Source organism: Engraulis encrasicolus, chromosome 3 (genome assembly GCF_034702125.1).
Source record: "Engraulis encrasicolus isolate BLACKSEA-1 chromosome 3, IST_EnEncr_1.0, whole genome shotgun sequence".
Taxonomy (NCBI): Eukaryota; Metazoa; Chordata; class Actinopteri; order Clupeiformes; family Engraulidae; genus Engraulis; species Engraulis encrasicolus.
This window is the reverse complement of record NC_085859.1, coordinates 47634827-47656915: the sequence shown is the minus strand read 5'-3', so window position 1 is coordinate 47656915 and position 22089 is coordinate 47634827. Positions and strand designations below refer to the sequence as shown.

General features: G+C 43.4%; 1 protein-coding gene across 1 annotated transcript; it reads right to left on the bottom strand.

The window, feature by feature from the left end:
• Positions 1 to 1364: 1364 nt before the first annotated feature.
• Positions 1365 to 21831, bottom strand: mob1ba (MOB kinase activator 1Ba). The gene is made up of 6 exons (XM_063195550.1): positions 21664 to 21831; positions 11673 to 11839; positions 6879 to 6972; positions 5653 to 5786; positions 4400 to 4563; positions 1365 to 3191 (listed from the first exon to the last, which is right to left on the bottom strand). The coding sequence occupies exons 1-6, from the start codon at positions 21675 to 21677 to the stop codon at positions 3114 to 3116; spliced, it is 651 nt and encodes a 216-aa protein (XP_063051620.1). The 5' UTR covers positions 21678 to 21831; the 3' UTR covers positions 1365 to 3113.
• Between the last annotated feature and the right edge of the window lie 258 nt (positions 21832 to 22089).

Here is a 22089-nt window from a genome sequence, read left to right as displayed (position 1 = left end):
AATGAACAATTATCACTGTATTCTCCAGTTTCCTATAACTGACCAGAGGTTTCACTTCTGGTGCTCCTCAGCCTGGGACTGGTAATAACAAGCACCTGGATTGACAGCTCTCTTCTCTGGTACCTTTGACAGATGAAAGCATACACAGGGTGAACATTAGAGCCAAAACAATATTGAATTGACAGTGATGCCACACACAAATGATTAGATTAGTTTGTCGACTACAAAATCAATATTTGGCATGACATGTATGGTTGGCACCCTGATGCCTAATTATGTATCGTATGGGTTTATAACCAAGGATTCAGTGTCAGACAGTAGTCTTGTCTAGTATGATGTATAATGCATGCTGAGTGTATGCATGTAAGTACAAGCACTGGTTACATGTAGGTGCTCCTGTAGCTTTGGTGAATCCTGCTGGCATTTACTGAAGGACAATATTTATGATGTTTCTCAGTCTCCAGCACTGAATATAAAACCATTCCTCCTTCAACATACCAGTAATGTAATGATTTCAATGAGTCTTGGTATGATAGATTAATATTGGCCTTATGTCTTTAGAGCAGTGGTTCTTAACCTGGGGTGCGGGCACCCCCTGGGGGTGCGCCAGAGATTTCAGGGGGTGCGCAGAATTTAGTTTGTGTTAAGGTTGTGACCAAAATTCTGTAGTGAACATTACAATTAGGCCAAATTAAAACCAAATTTTAACATGTTTTGGTCCCCATGTAAAGTCATTAAGGTATTGATTAATGTCTTAAACAAGAGACATTTTAATTAATCACTTGAATCCTTTTTTAGTGCGTGTACACGTGTAGAAGTTTGGGTTGGGGGTGCATGGCTTGTCTTGGGCACAGGTAAGGGGGTGCGTTAAGAAAAAAGGTTAAGAACCACTGTATTAGAGCAGGGGTCCCCAACCTTTCTAGGTCTAAGGGCTACCAAGGGCTACCAGAGGGCTACCCGAGGGCTACTTTTGTTCAAAATCCTCTACTGATGTTTTGGCATCATTCTCAAATGACACTATTATTAAATGTTCATTTGGTTATAAAGAATAAAAAAAAGTTTTAAAGAATAAATAATCTCATATTTAAATTAGGAAAATCATTAACTGTGACTAAAATCTAGTAGTCGTGACTGTTTATTAACATCCTTGGTGGGCACCTCAGAAGCTCCTGGAGGGCTACCTGGCGCCCGCGGGCACCACGTTGGTGACACCTGTGTTAGAGCATACTAGCATTTACAAAATGAAGCAAACGCAGCACCTATTTTATGGCCATCAATAATGTACACTACGAGGGCAACTTTAACAGATAAAAATAATAATAATAATAATAATAATAAAATAAAATAAAAACAAACCACAGTAGTTTAGTGAAATCTCCAAACAAATAATTTTATTATCATATAAACAGCATTCAATAAGGTACCACAAAGTCTGCAAACCCACTGCATACCTTTTGAGTAACTTACATTGTTTACAACTTAATAAAAAAAAATAATGAAGAGGTTTTTGAACAATTTTCAGCACGCTCTGACATAAATTTTAATTTATTTTTTCATATTTTTTTCTCTCTTACACAATCACATTCATGAAAGCAATAACATTCGTGGAGATATAAACCAAATTAAAGAAACACATGAACCTATCAGCCAGGGGTAAATAAACACCAAATAAAGGAGAAATAGATATTTTCTTGATGAAAGAGGTAGCTGTACAGGGACATTTCACCTCTGACAATACTAATTCAAAGTGCAAACAACAAAATAAAAACATGGACAACAAAGAGAAAATAGAACTAATTTAGAATTTCTTTTAAAACTTCTAAACTTCATCAAATATGCCTTCCTTACGCACATTATATGTATTTATTTATATATATATAAAGTATATACAGAGATGTGGTCAAAAATAGTGTGTCTTATATTTCTTTTTCAGCGCCAATGGAGTAGTCCTGGTCTGGTGTTTTAAAAAACAGCTTTATGTGTACAGATCAAAGTCTCTGGTCAATTAGACCATAAAAAAGCTCTTTTAATTTCAACAAATTGAACTGAACTATAAGCAGAGCAGCCATAACTTTAAAAAAAGACACTTAAAATCCCTCCTCCCACCATGTCTCAACATTAGAGTAATTCTAAGAGGCCCATTCTGTACTTAACCACTAAGCCATCTAACGTTTACAGCAAAACAGTTGTGCTTTCAAAGACTCCAGCAGAAGTAGTACAAAAACATATTGCATATAAAGCCTACCACTGTGTTCCAAGCAAAACCCTAAAAACCAAGCTCAACATGTGTAACAACCATTTTCCTGTCTACATTCATACATGATATCTATCTATGACTTTAGTCGGGTGTGAAACGTGATGTCAGGTAGATGCAGACCCGTTTAAGGAGGAAGATATGAAGACGGCGCACCCTGCTGCCACGGATGACAGGATGATTATCAATCATGATGATGGGGTTTAATATTAAGCTGTGTTCTGTACATTTTGGACAGCTTTTGAGCGTAGTGAAGCATCAAAGGTTGTGTGAACCTTGCATGATGTGGTTTTGTGTCTTGTCCCTTTTTGGAACACTTTAAGTAGCCATGTCTTAGTTTCATTTTAGGCAAAGCAGTTATGTGTTAAAACGTGTCCAGTATGGACTGTACTGGAAAAGATTTCCATGTTTTGTTCACCAGCTAGTGGTGGTATGCAGTACACACAAAGAAAAGAAAATGACAATTTTCTGACTGATACTATTAGGCACTTACAGCATAGTGTGTGTTTTGAAAACCATACCCGAGGGGCATGGACTGGAAGAACTTTTGTTTTTTTTCCCCTATGACGCAACCCGGAAAGCAGAGAACAGAACAGTAAACAGACACACATTGAAGTCACACAGACAAGAGTTTCCGCGTTGAAGGACTCATAGGCCTCCCTCTGTCAGTCTGGGGGGGGTCATCCTATTGCATGATGTTGATGATGGGGCATTGGGGCACTGGGGCAGGGGTGTTCTGAGTGGGTCAGTGGGTAAGTGAGTGGATGTAACCCGGGGGTTAACAGATTTCCTGCGGGAGCTCTAGGAAATGAGAAGAAGGGTGGGTTGGGGTGACAGCGGAACACGGTGAGGTCTTTTTTTATCGGTCTTTGGACGTGAGCTTTTCGATCAGTTCCTGAAGTGGGGCCAGCTCCTTCCTGTCAATCAGGTTGAACTCCTGGAACAAAGAAAAGAACAAGGCACACACAGATTTCACCAAGTGATTTACTGTAACTGGAAACAATATTTACCCATAACATTATTTACGGAGAACACACTGGAGCTGGCCGCAAACTACTATGTCCAAGTGATGTGGTTGAAAAGCAAATACAACGACCATTGATCTGTTGATGCACTGCTCAAACATGAAAGTTCCATGAACTTGGCCAGTCTTTCTCAAAGTGTGGGGCAGCCAGTGGGCCTCAGATACCGTATATTGCAGGTGTGGCATTTGAAATCAGAAGGTTTTTTTTTTGTTTTTTTTTAAATTAGACGAAATTTATTGCATTTTTATTAAGGGGGGACACATGCAGGTGAAACGAGCGAAGCGAAGAGAGGCAAAATTCAGTGTTCCATTCTGAATGCTCAACTCAATCAGGTGGTCAAGGTGAATCTAATCGATTGAAACATTTATTTTGTTGACTTTTGTTCGCTCCTCATTTGCATGATATTGACCTTGGCTGAATATTTTTGCTTTGCTTCACTCCTGTTCGCTTACATTCGCTCATAAGAATAAATTCCTTTAGCCAAATTCATGTCCAGGTGTCCCCGGCATAATACTTTTCTGTCTTACCAGTAAGTCAGTGGGTTTCAGCACTCACCCACAAAGTTTTCACCAATTGTCCTAAACAGTAGGTAGGAAACAATCCCACATCGACACGATTGCTGGTGCAATATAGAGTAGGGACAATATAGAGCTGGTGCAATATAGAGAACTGGGTGGGTGACTAGTCAGCACCAACATTTAATCATTTGTTACTTTTGTCATTTCCAACGACCCCACAAAGTTTGATCCAAATCTGTTGATAACTTTTTGAGTTATCCTGCTGACAGACAGAAAAAAGCAAACAAACAGACAGACAGACAAACCAACGCAACCAAAAAAATAACATCCTGGGCGTAGCTAAAAACGCTTTTGAACTTAGCTTCGTCACCAACAACAAAATAAACCAAGAAAAAAAGCATAAACCACGCCCAGACCAAACCCATCCCTAAACTTAACCGGCATCCAGCATAAAATACGCCAAGTTGATCAAATGTACGTACACACGCATGTGCCCACACACTAATCACTAACACATATTAACACAACACAATAAACACTAATGTTCAAACCCTAAACGCCATCTTGCGATGCACATTGGGACGGTGGCGTCCACTCCTCACCTGCACGAAGAAGATGAAGTGCTTGAAGGAGGTGTTGAGGTGGGCCTCCTCCTGCAGCTGCATGACCGAGTCAAAGTGCTGGTGGTAGATGTGGGCGTAGACGCGGAACAGCCGCTTCAGGATGGTCTTGGCCACCGACATGAAGTTCTTGGGGAAGGGCACTCCTGTGGAGTAGACAGAGGAAGGGAGCAGCATGTATGAGTGAGGGGAAAGGATTGGCTTCCAGCAAGCAGCGAGGCAGTGGTTCCCAATGCATTTTTTTCTGCTACGACCTCCCCTTCTGGACCTGAGAATTTTTTTGCGATTGTTTTCCATATTCCAAACACTAACATTTGTATGTAATAGCCCCTTAATGCATGCCGTACCTCCAGTGGCACACTGTAATTGACATTGAAAAGTTAACAACCATAGTACTACAATACTATGTAATAACACCGGGACTTTAATAATGCACTACGACTTGGTCATTGCCATCCTGCTAACAGCAAATGTATAAAACCGTGTCTTAATGGGTTAATATTGCTAAATGTTAATTTGATATTCACAGGAAAAAAATAATGCATGACCCATTCTCCTCTGCCCTCCAGCAGTACCTCTGCGACCCCCTAGGGGACCCGATCACAGTTTGGAAACTACTGCAGCAAGAGATTTACAGTGCAGAGCAGGCACAACTGCAACATGTTGAAAAGCAATAAACGCAACTTTTACAACCGGCTGGGCAAAACAAAAAGTTTTACTATAGCTGAAATGAATCACAGATGGTCCATACAAATACAACCCAAACAACAACAACAGGGCCATGTGCAATTGGACTGTGTAATCATATTTCCCGACAACCAAGCCTTGCATTGAAATGTCACAAAGAAACGAACATCGAAGGGGGACATACAATACAAGGGGATGAAAGCAGGACCGGATTAACGCATAGGCTAGATATGGCTACAGCCTAGGGGCCCCCACCTACTAGGGGCCACAAGTGAAATATTGCAGAACTGTCACAGGATGCAATGTTGGAAAAGTCATCTTTCGTGTTGAGTACAGTTGGTAGATATGTTATCCTTAATTCCTAGAAATTTGCCTTCAGCGGGGGCCCACAGACACCTGTAGCCTAGGGGCCCCAGGGAATCTTAATCTGGCCCTGAAAGAAAGCCTGTGAGTGTTTTCATCTGGACACGCATGTGGCGTCAGACTAGTAGCCATGCCCATCTTGGAAGAAGCCAAATTCAGTATTATTGAATGATGAATAATCATACCGATCTTGGAGGGGAAGAGTGTCTCATCGTCAAGCTGGTCCTGCACCCAGGTCATCAGGTAGTCGATGTACTTGGGAGCGGAGCACTTTATGGGCTTCTTGATGTTGGTGCCATCAGCCCAGTGGTACTCGTACCTGCATGGGACAAAGGAGAACAGGGACATGTCTGAGGCAATCCGGTAGACATGGACCAGTGAGTCCATCAACTGCAGCCAGTAGTTACCGTTAACAAATAGGGCTGGGAAATTAATGCATTAATTTAGATTAATTTATCACACAATGCGATTAATTAACACGATTTTAAAAATGAATCGCAGTATAATATAGCTACATAGTTCTGGATTAGACCAGTGGAGGGCAGTATTACGCCTGATGGTGAACAGCCTGCTGAAATTGAGAAGAGTTCTCCCTTCTTTTAAAAATGTATAATATTTTTAGATTAAGCTTATTTATTGTAATTATTCAAAATCCATGTGAAAAAACAAATTTTTCACTGTTCTCAAGTCAGATATTTAAATGCGATTAAAATGCGATTAATTCGATTTTATTAATTCTAAAGCCCGTAGATTAATTCAATTAAAAAAAAATATCGAGTCCCAGCCCTATTAACAAATGCTATTCATAGTCCAGCCTGGTTCAGACAAAATGAAAATGCATACAATGTTGAGGTACTGTCACTAAAGGCCCACATCTACCAAACATGTTTTTAGCACCATCAATGTGAATACAAATCCTATGGGTTCCGAAGTTCAGAGCGCTATGTACCTTCAGCGCGAAGAAGAGGCTGATGGCTTTTTGTTGTTGTTGTTGTTGTTGTTGAAATCTTGTAAGGGCAGTGCTGTTCTAAAAACTGATAAGTTAACTCACCCTTCCAGCCAACTAAGGTGTGTTTTGGCAATTGTGTACACTGCAAGGCCATTGCCAAAAAGTTGGTAATAAAGGTATCTATGCATCAGAAGTTTATGAAGCCATTTGTCTTTTCATGCATGAAGAAAAACTTACGTGTATGGGTAGTAGTAGCAGACATATTGTATATATCAAAATAAATTATGTTATTGTTATTGGATTATCAAAGAAGCCTATTTAGAGCTTATACAAGTTCATTTACAACCAATTCATGGGCATTAGCTGTGGTTGTACCACCTGACTTCTGCTATGAAAAAAAAAAAACTGTTATTGCCCTGTATGCATTCATGCGTGCATGTGTGGGGAGGAGTAATGACTTACTTGGGCCCTGCTGACATGAGGGGACAGCTCTCCTCAGTACAGAAGTCAGTGATAGTCCCATAGAGCATGTTGATCTGGTTGAAGAAGTCTACAGCTACACACACACACACACACACACAAAGACACAGACACACACACACACAGACACAGAGACAGCGTTAACTTGACAAAGCTTACACTGAAGTTTCACTTCTTGATAAAGGAGGAAAAAAAACTATGCAGAACTGCATTTTCCAACCAAGATCTAGCGGCCCCTTACCAGTCATTGCATGCGAGAAGAACTGGACAGTTGAATGGTAGGTTTCAGGCTGAGGGCTTAGTGGGCAGATTTAAATTGACAAAATCACAATACGCCAGTAAGATGCACACAAGATGTGTAATTCCATGAAACATTGAATTCGATTCAAAGTCGTTTTAAATGGTGCCACAGATAACATGCTAGATCCATGCGTGTCATAGTCCATAGCACTACGCTGTACTTGAACGTGTTCCTTCATAACTGGAATATCTCCCCTTCTGTTACACAAGGAGGCAAGCAGCTCCTGAGGGTGTGAATAGTCTTGGGTGAGAGAGGAGCATCACAGGGAGGGTGTGCTGTGCTGTGCAGTGAGACCTAGTCTAGTCTGGTGCTTGTCATTTGTAGCGGACTGAAATACATTCCCATCGCCTGTTCGCTCACAGTCTGCAGGGGGAAGCATTTCCTCTGGAATGTCAAAGCACGCGTGCGTATGCGTGTGCGTGTGTGTGTGTGTGGTGTTGCGAAATACATATGTGCCATTAGTTTGCGTAATGGGAAATGATTTTGCCAATCAGACATGACACTATTTAGAATGCAATAAAAGCAAAAGAGAAATGTCATGGAGTGGAACTAGATGTATTGATATCTGGCTTGAACACTGTACATCAGCTGACCCCAACCTTTCAGAGGGACCTACACTGTCCATCACTCCTTTCAGTTTGGTTAACAACATATACAGTACATGATAGTAGGTGTCTGTGTCTGCATGTGTGCGTGGGAAACAGAAAGAATGTGAAAGGGGTGCGTGGGTGCGTGCGTGCGTACGTGCGTGCGTGCAGGGTGGGGCAGGAGGGTTGTTAGACCTATGCAATGCAGTCACCGCCTTTACCACCAGGAGGTCCATGTTACAGTTTTGGTGCAGTCAGAAGCATACAGCATACAGCATACAGCATACAGTAGGGCAGTGGTTCCCAAACTGGGGGTCGGGAGCCCTACGGGGGTCACGGGGGTACTGCAGGGGGGTTGCGGCAATTGGGGATTGCCTGGCAATTTTTTTGTCCATCAATATTGCTTGATTTTCCATTAATAATTTGTCAGCTAATATCGCTAAAAATCTATTGCTAGCCTAAGACTATGGTGGGTGGGGGGGGGGGGGGGGCTGCGTGTCGCAAAAATGTTGCGAAGTTCAAAAGGAGTCCCCGCTGACAAAGTTTGGGAAGCACTGCAGTAGGGAGAGATGAGCGAGGAGTGATGGGGGGGGGTGATGTGTGTTCAGGCTTGACTGAGCTTGAGTTAATGAGAGAGGGCAAAAGAGCTGCTGTCAGCACCCCACCACACTGACGAGTGGAGCCCAGCACCTCAGCACCAACTGCAGGATTAAAAAGGCAAGAGAAGCCCTGAACCACATTCAGGCGAAAAAAAGCATATGAAAAATGGTGGTGAAAGGAAAAAGGGAAAATAAGATTTGATTGTAAGTGGAAACTCTAAAACTGCATAAAACCTAAAACTGTTATTTTCAAAATAATGCAAAGAAGGCCACGATTCTGCCGTGCCGTTTCAGTGGACCAACTATGTTATTCTGCTACATGAAGAACTGTGCATTCTGCCTTTCCTAAATATTACTGCTAAGGAAACAAAGAAAGTTGGCGTCTGCGCCTTAACTTAGGATCGCTTGTTGCTTGGTGCGACTGCTCACCAAAAATAGTGATACTAGGACAGTCAAAAAGATGAGGCGCACACAAGGCTTGCAGGTTCAAGAAGTGTATTGTGGCCGACAAATTAACAAAAGAAGTCAACAGAATTTTTTTTCCGTTGACTTCTTTTGTTAATTTGTCGGCCACAATACACTTCTTGAACCTGCAAGCCTTGTGTGCGCCTCATCTTTTTGACTGTCCTAAATATTATTGCTGCCACTACTATGCTACTACGGCGATTACTGCTACATCGGAACTCCAACAATTGCCAATGCTACCACTGGTAGTACTTGTTTTGACATATATTTTTATATAATTTGTTCAATGGTTACAATGGGCAATGGTTTCAATACTACTGCAACAATCAAATGCTATGGCTAGCTAAGAGTAACTTCAGCGACTGCTAGAGCTCGTCTTCCTGTAATTAGTAACAACAACTGTACAAAACCCCTCCGCCAAAACCAATTACAACTTTTTTATCAGCACGCCTGGTCCCCTTTTTTGTTGCCTCTCCTCCTGAGAGCAGATGAGATGAGACTGGTGTGTGCGTTTCGTCTTTAATGACTCTTAGCAATTAGATGCAACCCAACACCTCAGCACAAACGCCCCGCCCGGCCGCCCTCCGCCCTCCGCCCTCCCTCTGCATGCCTGCTTCAGCATGCCTGCCCTGACGGCAGCCGAGGCCAGCCAGCACTGGGGTTGGGCCGCTTGCCCTTGCCTGTGGAAAAACCACACAACACACACTACACACACACACTACACATACACACTACACAACCCACACACTAGTACACACACACACACACACACACACTACCATATCTCTTCTCTTAGGCAGTATAAATAGCAGTGGCTGGATGACCGGGCCGATGCCTCAGGAAGGAGAGATACACACAAGCGCTGTGGCTGCAGAGGCCTGACCACTGGTGATAATGCGGCAGCAGCATGGCGCTCTGTAGTCAAACAAAGAGCGAAGACCTGCAGCCAGTGAAAGTTTGATCTCAATTTCTTAGGGTGTGACTGTGAGGTGTAGCATCCATGTGTGTGTATATATGTGTATTCATATGGGTATTAGCATTTGTGTCTATATGAGAGAGTGTGAGAGAATATGGGGTGGGGTGGGGGTGGGGGAGTAGTTGTGGTGACAGCTGCCTACATCTCTAGTGGCGATCTATTCCAAGTGCACACACTGCCGATCCCACCCCTCAAATTAGTCTCTGGGAAATGCTATCCAAAGGGGAGTGGGCCAATTTGTCGATGAACCGGAAAGAGTACTGAGTGGCGCATTCTGAATGGCTCAGGGCTCAGGGGATCTAGCATTTAGCCACTCACTGACCAAATGAAACAGACAAGACATTTCATATGTCTAGAGAGAGAGAGAGAGAGAGAGAGAGAGAGAGAGAGAGAGAGAGAGACAGAGACAGAGACAAAAAGAGGGGGTAGAGAAACACAAAAAAGAAAGAGAGAAGTTCAAAACACGTACAGAGAGAGAGAGAGAGAGAGAGAGAGAGAGAGAGAGATAAACACTTAAAAAGAAAGAGAGAAGTACAAAATACATACATACAGAGAGAGAGAGAGAGCGAGAGAGAGAGAGAGAGAGAGAGAGAAAGATACAGAGAGAAACACTAAAAAGAAAGAGAGAAGTACAAAATGCATAGAGAGAGAGAGAGAGAGAGAGAGAGACAGAGACAGAGACAAAAAGAGGGGGTAGAGAAACACAAAAAAGAAAGAGAGAAGTTCAAAACACGTACAGAGAGAGAGAGAGAGAGAAAGAGAGAGAGAGAGAGAGAGAGAGATAAACACTTAAAAAGAAAGAGAGAAGTACAAAATACATACATACAGAGAGAGAGCGAGAGAGAGAGAGAGAGAGAGAAAGATACAGAGAGAAACACTAAAAAGAAAGAGAGAAGTACAAAATGCATAGAGAGAGAGAGAGAGAGAGAGAGAGAGAGAGAGAGAGAGAGAGAGAGAGAGAGAGAGAGAGAGAGAGAGAGAGAGAGAGAGAGATGAATAGAAAGAAAACTAGAAAGAGGAGAACGAGATAAGAGAGGTCATGGACAGCCCACATGATGTAAGGCTGCAGGGACAAAGGCACAAAGCCCTTCAGGAAAGACAAAGGAGGTGTGTGTGCGGGTGTGTGTGTGTGTGTGTGTGTGTGTGTGTGTGTGTGTGTGTGCGCGCACGCGCATGTATGCAGTTGGATCTTTATATGTGAATGTGTGTAGTTGGATGTGTGTGTGTGGGTAGTTGCACAATATGTGTGTGTGTGTGTGTGTGTGTGTGTGTGTGTGTGTGTGTGTGTGTGTGTGTGTGTGTGTGTGTGTGTAGCTGAACTATGTGTGCGTGTGTGCGTGCCCATGTGTGTGTAGTTGGATGTGTGTGCATGCGTGTTGTTACACTATGCATCTGTGTGTGTGTGTGTAGTAGTTACACTACGTGTGTGTCTTTATGTAGTAACACTGTGTGGGTGTGCATTTGTGTAGTTGTTTTTGTATTTGTGTATTGTGTGTGTGTGCACCCATGTGTGTGTAGTTGCACTGTGTGCATGTGTGTATGCGTGTTGTTACACTACATAGCTGTGTGTGTGTGTGTGTGTGTGTGTGTATGTGTGTGTGTGTGTGTGTGTGTGTGTGTGTGTGTGTGTGTGTGTGTGTGTGTGTGTGTGTGTGTGTAGTAGTTACACTACGCGTGCGTCTTTATGTAGTAACACTGTGTGGGTGTCTTTGTGTAGTTACACCGTGTTTGTATTTGTGTATTGTGTGTATTTGTGTAGTTACACAGTGTGTGGGTGTGTCTGTGTAGTTCCACCATGTGTGTGTAGGCCTATATGCTTGGTGCTGGCCCTGGCCGCAGGCTACTCACTGTTGACAGCCACCCACTCGTTGAGGTCCTCCCCTTCGGGCAGCATGACGGCCATGCGCAGGTTGCCGCTGCCCAGCGTGGCCTCCGCGTGCTTCAGCAGCTCGTACTGGTGCGAGCCCTCCGGAATGTTCTTCTTCGGCTTGAAGGTCTTGGAGGACCGGCTTCCGCTGCGGGAGGACGACAGTAAGCAGCACAGATGAGGATCATCACTAATATGGGTGTAAATAATAACAGATATGTATCGATCCTACGGCCAACGATCAAATCGAATTGTATCTAATCGTGGGGAATCCCTGGCCCCTACCCAATGACCTAGATCCATACCATAATAGAAGTAGAAAAGTGCTTGGGAAAAAAATCTAATCGAATTGAATCGTATCGTGGGGCATTCTTAAGTATCGAAAATAATCAAATCACTGACTTCAGAAATCGATATCGAATCGTATCATCATGGAGGCTGTGATTTACATCCCTAATGATGACAGTGAAACAAAGCAGAGTCCCTGTGCACTGTACCACCGGTGTCCAGGTGCAGAAGTGAACCTGATGAAGCGACAGCAAAACGTGTTGCACATAGTGGTGTCAACAACAATCAATTCAGTAATGCATCGCAATGCGGGGCAGGACAATTCAATACTCGATGTGTTTCAATTACTTCTGTGGGCATTTCCGGAGCAAATGAACTGAAAATTAAATGACAGCACTTCAAAACTGCAGGACTGATACACACAACAGCTGTTCCGTATCTGACTGCTGGCATTATCTCAGGACTGCTGAAATATTTGCCTTGATTTCAGTAGAAATGTATAAGGGCTGTGCCAATGCACACCACTAGTTGTGTTCAGCTAATAAACTTTCAACAAGGAAGACCAGAGATTTACCCCCCTTTTTCCTTAGAATATTACAGTTATTTGAGAAAGTAGCAGGTGACCGCACGCACGCACGCACGCACACGATGGCATAATGGTACCATACTTAATTTACAGATTGGAAAATGTAAGTTAGAGGTGCAGAACGCATCAGGCCTAAAAAAAAATATGTTTTGGTTCCGGTTGCCGACCGACCCTATCATTTTTTGTGCGACCCAAAATATTTTTTTTGAGTTTTTGGAATCCTCAAAAAAATATCGATGTTTTTTGGAGGGTTGTTTATATAGACAAGACACAACACGTTTCTTCATTCCCATAACTCGCCATCTCTCACTTTCTACCTGCCTGTAAGTTACTGAATTTGCATTGCATGACTATCCACATATAGGAGCAACATAAGCGCGCGCCACAAGTGCCGCCCGGCTTGATATTATAAAACCCCAAATGTCACTGCAGAGTTGCGCACCTATCGGTCACGTTGTTGGCTAATTATTATGCTACAACATGCTAATTGGTAGTCGTTGTAGCTCGTAAGTTTTTAAATAACTTGACTCACAGCGTTCTTGCAGACTAATAGGCTACGATGTAGTTTGGGAAACTGGCGAAAATGCCTATCAAATGATAAGTCAATCGCCTTACCTCAACACCCGACACGGACACAGCCTGACCACCCGCCTCGAAATGCAACACACAGAAAACATTATGAGTATCCACGATTTTTGAATGTATTGATATTGGCTCGTCGTATTAGAAAAGGGCTTCCATTCAGTCACTGCATGTTGGACGAGATGCATAACTCCTTACAGCAATTCTAAAGTAGCACTGTATCAATAGCTTGTAATTGTAAAATAAGTTAATACGAGAGAAGGGAAATGTTTTGCCCAAGTTTCCCTTCATTCTTTCATTTACCACAAGGCCTTGTTAACCAAGAAGTCCGTTGGCCCGAGCCCGTTATTTTCTTGCTCTCTCTCTGCTTGTCCCTCCACCATCGCGCAGCAGCAGGGCATCTGTCACTGTCTCACTCTCCGCGCCTCCTCCAAATAATTAAATAGAAATTAACGATGATGTCGCCACAAATACGACTGTTCGATGAAGACATAGGACTACTAGGCCTACAGTTGCCTACAATAATGATTTAATGGCAATGACGATGTTGTCCCTCGATCACCCTTCATCAACATTCATATCGCCTCAGGCGTCTACATCCTCGCGTAAAACAAAAAAGTGTGTAGGCCTACATAGAATGTTTCCAAGCCAGAACCTTCATCCCAAGGAAAATATGGTCTACAACCGATGATGGGACGGAATTTAAAAAAAAAAAAAAAGAAAACGGGACAGGAGCCTACAGGAGCTAAAATAGCAGTGTCAGGCAACTGGCAGCTGGAAAGGTATTGCCAGAAACGGTAGGCTTGTATGATCATATCCTCATTTCGGTGACGGTCAGTATCTTGGCTCATTAATACTTATTATATTTCATTGTAGCTTTAGCAGGCCACACTCCACTATCGTCCTTGGCATTGTTCAACAAAGTTTATGACGAAATCTGGCGCATATGGGGGGTTGGGTGGGTCGGACATAAAAAAAAAAAAAAAATTAAAAAAAAAAAATTTGAAAAAAAAATATAAAAAAATCCGACCGACCCATGACCAAACCTGACAACCAACCGGAACCAAACTCTTATTTTTCTTTGGCCTCAGATGGCATATTCACATGATGGAGGCAGAGACAGCTAGAGGGAGGGAAGGGTGAACAACCACACATTGACACATACACTGACTACATAGCAGTCAGGGCTGTACCGATACACTCAACTCACGATTCGAGTCGTATCCCAATGTTTGACATGACTGTTCCATACACCCCACGATTTTGTCAAAGAAAAAGTTTAGAATATAATAATGATACTGATCGTCGTTCTAAGCTTGGAAGTACGACCACATCATAGCATGTGGTTGTTTTTTGGACAGAAGAGCAGTAACAGAGAAAGGGCATATCACGATACTGCGTTCTTGTATCAAGTTTCGTTATTCAATACAATATCGTTACAGCCCGACTACATACACTTCACAACAGCAACAAAATCATCCTAGTTGTTTAACAGATCGGATAATGCAAGTTACAGAGGTCTGAAATGCATCAGACGTCACACAGACGGAACAGGGGAACACCCACACATTAGCTTGCACACACATACACACACACACCCACACAGTACACACACCAACACCCAAACAAAACACACAGAGATGTACTAGGGGGTGTGGCGGAGATCAAAAGAGACATTTTCCGTCTGTGAAAAACACATTTATGAAAGCGTTTCTTGTAAAGACCAGTCTGCAAAATGTGCTACTGTGGTCCTGAACTGAAAACACAGAGGCTTGGCAACAGTGAGGCCGGTCAGCCAGGGTGTCTGGACCGGGGGAAAGGGGGAGACAGTAGGCTACGCAGCTAGGCAGCCATACCTGGTAATGCAATCAAATAATTCAATCAAATATCACTCAAGGGCTGGCTAACCAGATTACCAGCTGGTGTGACACTGATTTCCGTCACCCAGAGGAAGGACACAAGGCGCTGGCCTGTGACAACTGATGTGACTGCTCTTTGTGCGTCCATTTAATCTGGACTAAATGTGGAATTCTCTTCCTCTCGGTCTTTCTCACAGACACGCATGCAACACTAAAAGGGCTTTCTGTGTTGTTGAAACACTCCCTCACTCATTCACTCTCAACCTGAACTTAAATGTCTTGTCAAGGGACACACACAGTGGACTTGTATGCCTGAAACACATGCTCTTTTATTCAAAATCACTACTCGCACACATGCGGTCACGAGCACGCACGCACGCATGCACACTCACGCACACGCACACAGAAACACACACCTTGCATGTCCATTTCAGAGACACACATACACAACATGGTCAACAGCATCTTCCACGCCCTGTGCAAGAGTACACATGCCCTCCACCCTGCTACTGGCAACAGTCATAGCCTGCCACAGGAAGTGTTCATTACTGATAAAGCCCAATTAATCTGCTGCTCAAATACGGCCAGGTGTCCACTGTCCAGCCATGGTTCCGCTGTTGGGTTTTTATACTGCCATATCACAAAGAGACTGATCTATGAATGGGCAGTATTTTACATGGCTTGCAACGCTCAAATGGCCACTGCCAATCAACAGACAGCATAAAACTCAACCACCTCAAACACATTCTGCATTAGTTCTTGAGGTTTTCATGATGCACTGTTAGATTTTTGTACTGCCATATCACAAAGACAATGACCTATGATCTATGAATATTGCAATGCCAATATTGCATGACAGTGACTCTTGAGGCAGAAATATAAAAAAATATATCAATATGAATATGGATAAAGTTAACGATTATGCAGATGTGATCTGCAAAGAGCAGTTAAGCCGCTGATGGGATGGCCAAGGTGGTTAAGGCTGCCTGCTTCAAGTGAAGCATGTGGTGTGGTGGTGTGGTTGACTCAGAGGGGTGGGCTCAGAGGGATGACTGAACCCATGAAAAGATGCTATTATTGGGCTACCCTTCCCCACAAAACTAGCCAGGCTAGCGCTGACTAGTGCTTCCACTAAACTTTCATTAACCTCTACTAACAGCCTCAGCAAGCATGAGCAGAAGTTTCAGATTGTTTTGAGTGTGTATGACACAGCCAAGACAGAACCAAGACTGAGGGGAACAAATGATATTCGCTTCCACTATGCAGTTTTTTGGGCAACATCTTAGTAGACCACCACACATTGTTTGAAGCACAAAAAAAAAGTATTCGCTAAATGTCGAGCAAAGGAATGCCAATGTGGCAACTGTCGAGCAAACCAATGTCAATTCAGAAATTTTAGATCCTGTGCACCACGCAAGTTGATATAGAAAATGTGAACTTTGCATCAGGCCTTCGAAAAACCTCCTACATGACTGCGCCTCTGACTGAACTGGAAAGTTTTCACGTCTATCCCCCCCTTACAAACCGCCTCGGCCCGGCCTGACTCATGATGAGTGATGTGCTTCATGACAGCTGAAGAGGGTGGGAGCTAAGGGAGTGAAGGGAGGTCCAGGAGGAGGACATGACTAGACTTTGACTGTTTCTCAATGTCAAGTGTTCTAGCCTTGCTACGACGTGAAACGGCAAGTGATTGGATACTCTTTGGTGATCTCCACGCAGTAGCCAATCACTAGGAATTTCATGTCCTAGCAAGGCTACAACACATTGAGAAACTATGGGCCCTTCTCAAAACTTGGGAGTCAGGACAGTGCACTTCCAAGTATATCAGCCTAATTAGATACGCCAAGTGATTGGATACTCTTTGGTGAACTCTACGGAATATCCAATCACTGGGTGTGACTAATAAAGAGTATCCAATCACTGGGTGTGACTAATTAGGCTGATAAACTTGGAAGTGCACTGTCCTAGGTTTTGAGAAGGGCCCAGTGTGTGACCGTAGCAGCTGCATTAGAGAGGGCTGAAGATGTGGCCTGCGGCGGCGTTTACCTGCGCTGTCTTACTCCACCCTGCCCTGGCCTCCACCACCTTCAACAAGTCCTAACTAGACCCAAGACTCAGGTTTCAGAGGCACTCGCCTGGAAAGACAAAGCACTGAAGACTGTGTGTGTGTGTGTGTGTGTGTGTGTGTGTGTGTGTGTGTGTGTGTGTGTGTGTGTGTGTGTGTGTGTGTGTGTGTATGCTAGGTAGCTTTCCGGGCGATTTATTTCCAGAGGGTGGAGCACTATGGAGAGCTGCTTGTACATCATTAGGGAATGCCACTGGTGAAGCGCTTCAGAGAGGAAAACGGGCCCCTTGAAGACATGTTGTGCTAGTGATCATATGGGGAAAGCCGCATGACATACAAGCGGACACTGTATGTACATGGACTGTGTGTCCAAAGTTTCAATGTGGAAGCTTGTTGTGACATAGCGTGACTCCTTTGCGCAACGCCGTGTGTGTGCGTGTTGACAGTGTGATGGTGTGTGTGTGTGTGCGTATGTGTGTGTCTGTGTGCGTGACTGTGCATGCGACTGCGTGGCAGTGCAGCAGGTCTGAGCAAAGGGAGAGGGGCCCCGACAAACAACGCATCAGTGTCCACACGGCACATGTGCAATCAGCCGTGACGTGGATGACAAGGGAGCCTGTGCACGTATATACACGCACGCTCACACCCACGCAAGCACACACACACAGACGGTACACACACAAGTACACATAAACAGACATGCACACAGACATGTGTTCAAACCCAGAAAGGATAACTTAGGGTCATCATGTAGCCTTAACAATCGGTAGTAGACCAGGGTTGCAATTCTCCAAAACATTAGTAGCTCTGTTGGTTGCTTGCCAATAATTGCATTGCAACCAAGTTGCTAACTGGCTGGCTACAACATGTTTAAGAAACACAACCCAGATCAATGGATGTCGGATTCACTGCTGGTTTTCTGCACCGTTTGTAAGAAAAGCAGGACGCTTAATTGGGGGGTGTCCAATTATTGGCTCTCCATTCACCTACAGTTCATTCAGGGCATTTAATCACTGAAGGCCTCACCATGTGCACCACAAGGGCCAAGTGACATCTTTGGCCCATACCAAGACACTGAAGTGTCCTCCTGAAAGCAGAAGAAACTAAAAGAAGAAGGAAGAAAATGGGACGAAGCTGTATGTAAAAGGGTGACAACTATTAGGCAATGACGAGGGGGGAATTTTCACATTGAGAGAGAGAAGTGCAACTGCCATGTTTGCTGCAGTGGATGGTTGACACATGACCAATCATTCCCATCTCGCACCGTTTCCTACATAGAAATTAAGCCTGATCCCTTTCCCCCTACTTTCGAAGGGCTAAAGAGTCCATGGTCCTCATCATAAATGATTATTATCACCATGTTATTATTTACCATTCTTTTGATTATGGAACAATTGTGAGCATTGCCAGTCATGTTAGGATGGACTGTACATGTACTGTAAAGGCATTGTATGATCATTAGGGCTGTAACGATATTGGACCGAACCGAGAAATCGTGATACTCAGAGTCATGATACTGTATCGTGATGCAAGGAGGCAGTATCGTAATACGCCCTTTCAAAGTTTTGTTATCCCTCAGTCCAGAAAACAACCGTACAATGCATTGCAATAGAGCTTCCAAGCTTCAAATGAGATACATTTCAGAAATCGTGGGGTGTATCGAACCGTAGGTCAAAAATCTTGATGCAAATCGATTCATGAGTTGAGTGTATCGTTACAGCCCTAATGATCCATCTCCCATCATATGATTTTCAACTCACTACTCTGACTACTACCCAGTTCTGTGGGCCACTTCATTATGCTGTCAGCACGGCCCCATGTGGGGGCTATGTGAGGACATCGCGGACACTATGGCCATTTCACGACCGTCAGCTGCTCAGAGTCAGAGACAGGCAACTCCAGAGCTCATCATCATTTCTAACATGACTTTTTTTACACTTTAGTGCTTTTTCACATTGTACTGTATGTAAGCTAGGCTACTTTTTCTATCAGTCTTTCAAAATTCAAACTTTGAAGTCCAGGAGAAGAAACTGACATAATCACAGTGAGCATCTCATTACAACTCAGTGTTGAACAAGGACTTATTTTAGCCCCATACCCGCTCCAGGCGATTAAACCACCCTTTTTAAAACACAACAAGACCAAGTGCAAGTGCAACCTTAGTAATACTAGGCCTCAGTGTAGAATACTTCAAAATCCCATGTTGTAAACATCATGACAGGACACCACGGCACTACAAAAAATATCTACGTATTATTCCTACCGGACATCATCTTGAGGGCCTTAACCATAACTTCCGGAGCTTCACTTAGGGCTGTACGATTAATCGAAATTAAACAAAATGCCATGGCAATATAGTGCACACAGATGGCAATACAGTGGCCTGCCTTAGGGCATTCTTGAAGCCAGAACATGTTGAGAGGCTGGTGTTTCTGGCCAAAAATCTGAAGTCCCACCCAAGTGTCATGCTATTGCCTTTTACATAATTATTACAATTCAGTTTTAGTTTGTTCATCCCTTCAGAGAAGGGATACCTTGGCAGAAAATTCCGTCGTTTAATAATTGTGATTAACAATCGTGATTTCAAGTTTGATCCAAATAATAGTGATAAGCATTTTTTCCATAATCGTGCACATCTACCTTCATTAATTGCCTTCCACCTCCATATGTCATTCTCTCATGCCCCATGTGACCGTGCCATCAATGGCAACCCTGGAGCTTCTCCTCTTGGGAGGGAGGACTCTTCAGCATCTACAAGCTGAGACAGAACCTAGAGAATCTTTGGTACAAGTCAGGTGGATCAACACCAGCCTTGCACATAGGGATCAAGACTCAAGACAAGTCATAACAAAAGCATTCACCATGCATAAGAAAATATAGAACGGGTGTCACCCCCCAGACACACGCACGCACACGCACGCGCGCACACACACGCGCACACACACGCACACACTAAATGTAATAGGCTTGATCACGAGTGGCTGGCACGGTCCTCCTTATGGGCAAAAAAGTCCCAGTGTGTTCCCAAAACAGATTCAACTCAAAAGACCTTTGTACAGAGGAAATGGAAAAGATGAGTTTAACTTGGGACACCACAACCTCTGTGTATATCATATCACATACAACTTGACTTGACTTGATACAAGTCTGTTCACAGCTGGGAGATTAACTCCAGAAGCACAAGGTGAGCTTCCTCCGAGAATTAATGTCATGGCTTGAGGGAGTGCTTTTTGGGCACGACTAAAAAGCAAACTGTGCATTAGGTTGAGATGATCTGTGGGCACCGAGTCAGAGACCCAGTCTGCACACGTTTCCCTTTTCACTGAAATGGAGAAGCGAGAAGGAATGAGCAGTACGCAGCGACGTGTTATTACCTGCTATATCTCTGACAATAACCCAACAGCTCAATCTAGCATGCATACACGCTAGTACTCTTCATGTTCCCTCCTTCACAACACAAGTAACTCTGTTCTTGACCAATTTTAGGAGTTGTAGGCTAATTACATGCATAACAAAGTAACTAATCATATAATACAAGTTCCATGTAATGGAGAGGGCACATTATTCCGTGGTTGCTTTAGCCTACATATTATATCTGTGTACTGTAGCACTAAATGAGAGTGTACATTACAGTGGTGTAATTCACCTGACATACTACATGTCATTTGTAAGTCATCACACCCTTTTAGAGATCTTTTAGAGATCAGTGGCATACAGTCCGAAGGCATATTTTAACAAGTAAAAAAATACTATTAAGATGAAGCGGGGGGGGGGGGGGGGCAAATTGTTTTTTCATGTAAATAACAGAAATGCATTAATGCAGGCAAGGCTAGCCATGTTTTGAACTACATAGAGTATGTTGAAAAACCGGGCGTGTGCGAGTTCACAGATAACAGCTGAAAGGAGCTTATCTGCTTGATGATAAGTCACAACCACGGAGCTATGATCCCAAGGGTCTTTAAATAAGGCCACTGCTGAACAGCAACGTCTATCATTCACCGCTGATGTAAACAGGGCACTGTTTTCGTTCTAAATGGGTGGAAATGTAGAAAATAGTAAAGGCTACACTGTCAACACCACAGCGAGTAGACCAGTGGACAACTCTCTTTGCCACAATATGGGAATCTACCACGATGGAATTATCAAATGGATTCAGGACACTCGTTCAAAATGTCAGTCTGATACGGGACGATATGTTGTTCTTTTTCTATATTTACCGTAACAACTCACTGAGCTTTGTGGCCAACCAAAATAGGCTGACTGTCAAGAGAAACTCAATTAGTTCCCTTTAAATGCGTAGCGCAGCCAAATCAATCAAATGGATGTGGCCACGCTACAGGGTGCGTAAGAAAATCATAACAAGCGTCTTGGGTGACTGGTTGGTGTATTCTCATCATAGATAAAAATACATTATTTGCCTGATGTCTCGTCGGCGGTGATAAGCAGCTTCAATGTGTAGCTAGGTTATCGTTGCTAGTTGCTTTACTGGTCAACTAGGGGCTAACCTTTCTACACCAGTCGCTAAGCTAACTGGATCAGACACAAAGAGCTTATTTCAGCATGGATATCAGAAAAATAGGAGATTTACTCACAATAAAAAGCTCATGTTTCCGTTGGGCTGTTTACTCTTCTATACTAGACGTCTGGTTATTTCCACGAACACAGCAGCCAAAACACAGGGATTTCCCCGTCTAATGTTAGTCCTCACACCAAATTACAGACAGCACTCCTCTTCTCCACTTCTGTGCTCCCTTCGTTTGCTGGTCAGACAAACTTCTCATCTCCTTCCCTTCCGAAATCTCGGTGCTCTGGAGTTATCGCGAGACTATTCTGACAAGACAACATTTGCTTTTTATTTTATTTTTTACTTTGGTGCTAGCTGTTTGATGGTGGTGGTTTAATTGTCTTTTTGTTTGCTGTATTTTTACATTAAAGATAATCTAAATAATGTGCAATATTGTGATTTTGAACATCCTCACTTCACTGTCACCACCATATGCCAGTGTACAAAAAAGAAG